Source organism: Vicia villosa, linkage group LG5, assembly GCF_029867415.1.
Source record: "Vicia villosa cultivar HV-30 ecotype Madison, WI linkage group LG5, Vvil1.0, whole genome shotgun sequence".
NCBI classification, from domain to species: Eukaryota; Viridiplantae; Streptophyta; class Magnoliopsida; order Fabales; family Fabaceae; genus Vicia; species Vicia villosa.
The window spans coordinates 164,256,210-164,264,586 of record NC_081184.1 but is presented as its reverse complement, the minus strand read 5'-3'; the positions used below and the strand labels follow the sequence as shown (position 1 = coordinate 164,264,586).

Sequence of the window (8,377 nt, the reverse complement as noted above, 5' to 3'; positions counted from 1 at the left end):
TTCTCACCTTAGCCATAATATCTACAAAAGGGGAAATCAAAAGAACTAGTATAAACTAGTTAAAGAATCTTATAAGTTGAAACATAATAGCGACAATTTTCTCTCCTCGTTGAAAAGCTCCCTTCTCTCATTAGCATCAACAACACCTATTATAAATCGGGTGTCAATAGACCACTTGTTCTACATCAAGGGACCAACTTCAGAAATGTCATCTCGTTATTCATAACCTAGGCTCTTCCAAAAAGCCCTTAAGTCTCCTTTCACTGATACCTCTTTCAGGGTCAGGGAGTCTAGAGGAACATCATAAGTGTGTGATTCCCGATCAAAGTGGTTATAGGTCAAACTTTTGTTAATCCGATCACCACAAATAATCATTCCTACTCGAGAAGTTCCGGTACTAAAGACTTACCCTCGAGGTCAAGGGATGAACTAGGAAAAACCAATCCTTGAAATCCGATCAAGTTTTGAAAAATTCAGTTAATGGCTAATCCTCTTGCTCTAGTAAAGGGAAGTTCGTCCAATTGTAAAAAGATGAAAGAAAAGGTTCAGGGACGGCTTCCAACCCTAATACTCACACCATAATTGGAACACCTTTATAAAAGACCAAGCATTTATATGCAAATGAGAAGGTGGGATTCTCAAATGCTTCACTACCCCCCACTTCAAATTCATTAAAGGGTAATATGAACTTTAATTGAGCAAACAAACACTCGTAGAAAGGGATGGAACATGCATTAGCAATGCTATAAATCCTCTTGTCTGAATCCATGGGGACGATTGGCCATTCAAGATGCGAACCTATCTCTATGAGAGCACTATCCACTTTGGTCGCGTTATAAAAAAAAGATAGTCCTAAGCAATCCCTAGTCCACCTAGTGATACCCTAGCCACATCAATTGTCTCTCAGAGTGAAGGACCAACCGAAGTCTCAATCGACAAGCGACACCAACCTTTTGCACTTGATACTTTAAGAAATTCCATTTGAACTTAGTCTCAGCTCTACTAGGATCACAACCTTGTGTAATCCTATATGTGTTAATAAAGCGTTGAAGTATCTTCTCGTCCTAGGCGGAAATCCAAGCAGAAGACCGAAGGATAACAGATAGGACGACGTCGCAAATGATCCACGGACAGACGGAAGTGACGTTGCAAAATCGAACCTCATCAGCAGACTTCCCAACACCGCTATCAGAAAAAAGCCGCCAGAAGACCCAGTGGAAGGATTTTCTCCAAAAATGGTTTTGTTAAAAACACCATCAGATTCATAACTTTTAGAAATAATCATTATGTTCGAATCAGGGCGAGATTGCGTTTGAGAATTATTATTCAAATTATTTAGGGCTTTTACCCTATCGACGAAGGAAGGTCACACTATCAAAAGAGTCAATCCCCAAGTTAGCAGGTGGATCACGTATGTCAGCCATAACAAAGATAAAAGAGTGGAAATTATGTATAAAAGTCAGGGTTAAATATGATACAGGAAGTATAGATGAGGGCAAACAAAGGGAATAAAAGTCAAAGATAACTCAACAAGAAATGTATTTCTATGGGGAGAAAGGAGGAGGCGTTGTAACCAAAGGTTGTTAAAAACGCATAAAAGAGCAAATAAGTTCTCAAAAACCATGCATGATTCAATCAATAATGAGAGCGAAAATCCACTTATGAAATCGTGTGATCCATAGATAGGAAAACTTTCTTGGACCGACCTAAAGTCCAAGAAGGGAGACCCATGTATTGCTTCAAAGAGAATCCAAGAATAAATTGAAACCAATGATATAAAATTTATACACTATTTTTCAGTATATAAAATATCATTTTTCAGTTTTACTATTTTCCAAGAATAAAAATAATAATATTTTTCAGTTTTATTATGTAAATATCATTTTATACACTATTTCAATATATCAAATAAAAGTGTAACGTCTATATGTGTGGTAAAATTTTAAATGACAATCATTTTAAAAATTATCATTTTGAAAACATAGAGTATTATATATTCCACACATATCATAATGACTGTTACATTAATAAAAAAATTATTTAGAAAAGAGACTATTAATTTTCAATGTAGTTTTAACTTCTGTTTTTTCACCAAATGTATTATCTAGTTAATTTAATATGCATCACACTCATATTATTATTCTTACTATTATTATTATTTAGGATATTTAAAATTAGAGGAGTGTTACACTCACTTTTTTATTGGTTGAATCATGTGTGAGTCTCTCACTTTGGAAATGAATCCCACATAAAGTAGTAGGATCCACACATATTTTAACCAATAAAAAAATGAGTGTTGGAGTGAGTCTCGAAAAGAAAGTGTTGCTAGCATTTCTCTTAAAATTATTAATATTTAATAAAATATCATTAATAATTTTTTTATTATTATGTTTAGTTTGTGTAAAATAATCATATTCAATCATATTTTATTGTTATGTTATTGTCTTATTTTTAAAATGAATGCATAAGTATCTACTACTACAATATGATTGGATTCAAATGAGTGTCCTCACACATCTTAACTGACAAACGTGGAAAAAAAATGTATAGATTTTTAGTCAAATGGCGTTTTCTTTTACAGTTGTCAGTTGGGAAGGGTTGGCAGCTGAGCTGGACAGTCAGTCGGTGAGTGGATGCCCCACTTGCATGTACAACTTTCTTACACGTTACTAAAAGATTAGAAAGAAAAAGAAAACTTTATATGAAGAATGCATTTTTTTTTGAAGTGATTTTCCAACATGCTCTGTGTGGAATTGACAAGATCCCGTTTGAACTAGCTACAACAATACTAGTATCTACATAGACTAGGCGTGAGACGAGAGGATAGAAACCTGTCATAGGCGTGAGAGACGATCATATTAACGAATATGTCCCCAAAAAAATAGGTATTTTCATGACAAAGACAAGTTTTAATGTTTCCAAATTCTTTTTTAACCGATAAAAATTGTTGATATATATATATATATATTTTTTTTTGAAATCGTTGATGTTGATATTGTTAGTTTGAACGTTAACATTAGAGTTTAATTTCTGGCTCTCACGATTCTATGTGTGAGTTGATCAAGATTATATCATCACTTTGTCTAAAGATAAAAAAAATCAATTAAATAAATATTTTTCATCATAAATTCAAACGAGAATAAATAATTAAATCTAAAATGTCCTCTAAATAATTTTGGTATTCTCGTCCCCTCCTATTCACGCCTCAAAATCAATTTTTTAAAATTGAACTAGTTCATTTTTTCAAACTTATAATATATCATGAACCTATCAAACATTAAAAATTAAATAATTTAAAAAACTTTCAAACAATATTTCTAAAAATGAAGTATAAATTAATTATATCAACATATAAATCAAACAACTAATATTATAAATGATCAAAATTAAATATTCTTAATTATTAAACGTAGCGTTTGAGAACGAATTTGAGGTAGATACTAGAAATTGCAAGAAATTGTCAAACAAATTATTTTTACATAAATACATTGTTGAGACATTTTGAGTCAGCATTTGAGAAGAAATGCAAGCTATCTGAATAACTATTTAAGATTTGAAAAACACCTCTAAATTTCAAGTATTGTTCTTAAGATTTTGAGATTATATATTGCGTGATTCATATATCGTGAAAGTAAGAGATTATATTTCAAGTTGGTTAGAAAATATAAAAATATTCTTAAGATTTTGAAAAGCTAGTTTCTTGTAATTAATTTAGAATTTTTTGTTAAAAACTTTTGATTGGTAGGTAGTGCATAAAAAAAAATTGTTCTCTCCTTAGAATATATCATTTTGGGTAAAATTGGATGAACAATTTAGTGTATGCTGATTTTCATAATTTATCTTGTTTTTACTATATTTTGGTTTTGTTTTGACATTAGTTGGTATACTAATTTGTTTGATACTCCCTCCGGCCTGAATTATAAGCAAATATTCTCTTTTTAGGTTCATTGAGTAATGAATGTATCTGGTCTACATAAAAGACCAGATACATTCATTATTCAATGAACCTAAAAAGAGAATATTTGCTTATAATTATGGCCAGAGGGAGTACCATTTAGCATTTTTTCAATTGTTATGTGTCTCTTATATCTTTTTTGGTGTGTTTTAATCTTCATCGTTTTGACAGTAATTGATGCCTACGGTGGCCTAAATGGTCAAAATTTATCAGTGCGCACCATAAATTCTCAATTCAACAAAAGTATACAAAAGTATAAGTATTAAAAGGTGAGACATTTAAACCAAGCGGTTGAGCTCCATTGGCAAGGAGCCCCGTCCAAGGACGTACTTGGGGAATACCGAGTTCGATTCCCAGGCGGAACAATTTTGCTTGGCCAGTGCGCATGCCTCTCCGCACAAGCCGGATTAGTGGCCCACCTGTGGTGGGTCGACACCGGTGCGAATAGCAAAAAAAAAAAAGGTGAGACATTTATGCTAGTAAATAGTAATCCTAACACAAACGAAAAAAGAACGAGATGATGAATAAATCTATGAATGTCATTATCTTGTGCCTTAAAGATAAAGTGTCGAAGGGAATTGCAAGGAAGAACTGCGGGATTAGTGGCCCACCTGTGGTGGGTCGACACCGGTGCGAATAGCAAAAAAAAAAAAAGGTGAGACATTTATGCTAGTAAATAGTAATCCTAACACAAACGAAAAAAGAACGAGATGATGAATAAATCTATGAATGTCATTATCTTGTGCCTTAAAGATAAAGTGTCGAAGGGAATTGCAAGGAAGAACTGCAACAAAGAACAAAGTCAAGCTTGAAATATTGTATATGATCAAGTGTTTGACTCATAGGTTATGTTTGAAACAACAACTCTATTCATTAGGGACATGGAGAGAAAATCTATTGTAGCACAATTGATGGAATTTCACAAAATAATTGATGATTGGCAAAACAATGAGGTAAAACTTGATGATGATTACAAACTTTACTCCTATGGAACTTATTACAAAGATCTTTTGAGCATTTAAAAATGTCCCTTTTTTATGGTAAGGATGATATTATCACTTTGAAAAAGGTCAAATTAACTATAAGAATCAAAGAATTAACCAAAAAGAAATAGTTGAAATTTGACAATAATGAGGACGTCTTAAATGTCTTTTAAGGAGGAGTGTGAGAACGGACCAAAAATAGAAGAAAACGAGGGTGATTTATATTTTTTTTAAGTATAATTGCTAATTTTTTTAATGTGTGGTATATGATCTTTAAATAATTGGGGGTTACATCTGGCTCTTCCTAAAAAGTCTATAATTTTTTTTGAATTTTTTTTCTTTAAAAATTAAGGTTAAATAATACAAGGTTTTGCTATGATTTGAAAAAAAAAAAGAAAGACAATGCTTAAAAATGATACTACATCATTAAAAAAAAATTGTACAAAGAAAAAACTAAATGACATTAAAAAAAAAAAAGTACATATGGAAATAACATTCAAATGTTATTCCAAACTTTTATATATACAAAACATCAAAATCTAATAATATATCTTAAACTATTTAATCTCATCATTTTCTCTTAGTCCAAGCATACATATTTTAAGGATCAAAGTGTCATCAAAACCATCCTGAAACTGCAGCTATAAATCTATATATGCATGTTATTGGTAGTTATCTAGTCCAATGAAATATTCATCTAACTCTTTCTTTGGAATCCAACCATCATCACATAATTGAGCACCCTCCAACCATTCAAGAAGATGCTGATCTTCCTCATCTTTCTCCATCATCTGCACACTTGTCATCACAGTTACCTCATCTTCAATCTTCACCATTGGTGCTGCTGTTGGAGAATGTGTAACTGATAGATTGTTCTTCCTAGTGCTTCCTGCCAATGAGTTTCTTCGAGTTGGTTGAGGATGATTGTGTTCTGCAGTGTATGTAACCAAGTAAACTCTTGGATCTAAGTGATTCTTTTCAACCTGTTTCTTTGCTGAACATCCCTTGGAACTGCTGCATCTGTAGTAGCTTCGTGGATATGGTGAACCCTTGATCGGTTTTTGTCCATATTTTCTCCATGCCCATGCATCACAAAGAGTTCCATCCATTGCTGTTACTTTCTTCACTATACTCTTGTTCTTGTTTTTCTTGCTGAAAAAATCATCATCAAGACCCATATGTTATTCACTTTGCAACCATAAAATTCTCTATGTAATATTTTCTATGAAGCGCGGACACTGAAAACATAACACATCGACAATAGTCTGTCTGGATTTTGGACACGAATACTGACACATTTTTTTTCCAGAGGTGTCCATATTACAAAGATTATCTTTTTTCACAAATCAAAATATCTACGAGATAAAGATTCCTTTCCTTTCATAGAAAAAATAGGTTTGATAACATGATAACTGCTAGTGCTACTAACAAACCCTAATTAACTTTTATATTTCTATTACACAGAAAAGACAAAGGAAAAACTTCAAAAAAATTTATAAATATAATTTTAAAAAATCAATGAAATAAAACTTTAAATTTTAATGAATTATATATACCTTTTTTTACATTTGGAAACTGTAGAAACTTGGAGATCTTGAGAAGCTGCTTTCTCATCTGATGCTTTAATTTCTTTGACTTCTTCATGCTGTTTAGGGATAATCATAGAGTTTGTAACAATAGTTTGAGATGAAAGAGGGTAGAAAGGTTTGCAAAGTTCTTGAAATTCATCAATAAGAACATTAGTGGCTTCTGAGAATTCTGGAAAATTTCCAAATAACAACTCATCATGTTGTAATTCAGAAAACAATTGAGAAAAATAAGTGTTGGTGTTGGTTGTTGTTGGAGTTTCATTGATAGCTTCCAAATCCCAATCCGTCAAGAATGCAAGCTCATCCATTAGCACAAGTGGTTAATTATTATCTAAGAAATAGAACTAAGATATTTTTGTGATGAGGGTTTTGATGAAAAATGTCAACTAAGTTTGGATATATATAATAATGAGAATTAATGGACAAAAAATTGTATATGGATTGCGTGGTGAATTAAATATATATAAATTTAGTTCAAGTTGTTCAAAGTTCAAAGTGACAAGCTAGCAAATAGTATTGTGTTGACTATGGATGTAAAGTCAATTTGGGGTGCAAGTGGGAGTGGGGAAATTGATACAATTTTCAGCAGCAATTCGGTGGTGACTTTATTAGTGTACATATATATTGTCTCTTTTGTTAGGGATTGTAGGCTAGTATAAGACAGGTAATATGAGAACATTGAATCAGTCATAAGGTTAGGCAAATACTGTGACTGCTTGGAGGGTTTCATACGTAAGGTGTGTGACATTAATAGAATAAAATTATATGCTTAGATAGAAATTAATCAAATTGTGTATATTATGAAAAGATAAATTTCAATAAAAAGAGTTTTGGTCTTCATGATAGCCAAAGAGATGCAACTTGCTCACCTCATTCTTATTAGTTTCTCTCTAGGCTGTCAATAATGCAAAACTGTTACACTAACATGTTTTTTGGGTATCATCAACAAATGTGGTATTTTTTTTAGATGTTATTCATCTTTGTGTTAATAAAATTACTTAATAAAGAAGACTTAAGGAAAGATTGTTCCTCGATCAAGTATGGATTTTTTGGTTCACACAATGGAAGTGGAATATGAACTGAACGCAAACTCTATTGAAGATTTTAATGACCTTTTGCTTTATAGTTTGGGGGAGATGGAGTACCTGCAAACACTACAAACGCTCATGTCAATGACAGACATAAATGCAAGGTTGTAGAGTTAGAAAATTGTGTACATGAGTATGAGAACTTTGTTATACTTTTATAGAAGGGCTATGGAGTTTGAGTCCCTTAGAAACTCATCTTCAATATACTTTTCTTAGAGGACACATGTTCATAGATTACGAGTCTTCCAAGACCCGGCGACCTTGTTTTCTCTATAAGGTGTTTGGGCTTTTCATTCTTTTGGGGTGTCCATCTGTTAGAACTTAGCTTATTGGTCGTCGGTCCAGTCTAAAACATTATTCCCCAAGCTTGGGTTTGCAAAATTGGGGTGTGGTTCGCCACTCAAAATTGTGTTAGACGAAGACAACTTATCTTGATGGAGGTAAATAGATCCTAAGTTAAAAATGAACTAGTAAAAATTTTGTTTTAAAGATTTGTGAGTTATTGCAAGTGGAAAACACACGGGTCAACTATCGTCTAATCCGAATCATTATAAAAAATCTCGATATGCCTTAAACCAATGTTATATGCAATGATAATGATAATCAATCGAAGGGTAGCTTCTGGTTCGAAAGAGATTGTGTCGAAGACTTACATACTGTAGTCGAAGTGTGTTCTAGTATGTGGGTGCTGAAATGTTAGGGTTGTTAGTATTTTGAATTGGGCCTGTTTTTTATGTCCAATTGTTTAAGTTAGTTTGTACC

At 32.4% G+C, this 8,377-nt stretch overlaps 1 protein-coding gene across 1 annotated transcript; it reads right to left on the bottom strand.

Moving 5' to 3' along the window:
- Positions 1 to 5,406: 5,406 nt before the first annotated feature.
- On the bottom strand, positions 5,407 to 6,925 carry LOC131608072 (probable WRKY transcription factor 29). The gene is made up of 2 exons (XM_058880011.1): positions 6,495 to 6,925; positions 5,407 to 6,090 (listed from the first exon to the last, which is right to left on the bottom strand). The coding sequence occupies exons 1-2, from the start codon at positions 6,833 to 6,835 to the stop codon at positions 5,601 to 5,603; spliced, it is 831 nt and encodes a 276-aa protein (XP_058735994.1). The 5' UTR covers positions 6,836 to 6,925; the 3' UTR covers positions 5,407 to 5,600.
- Between the last annotated feature and the right edge of the window lie 1,452 nt (positions 6,926 to 8,377).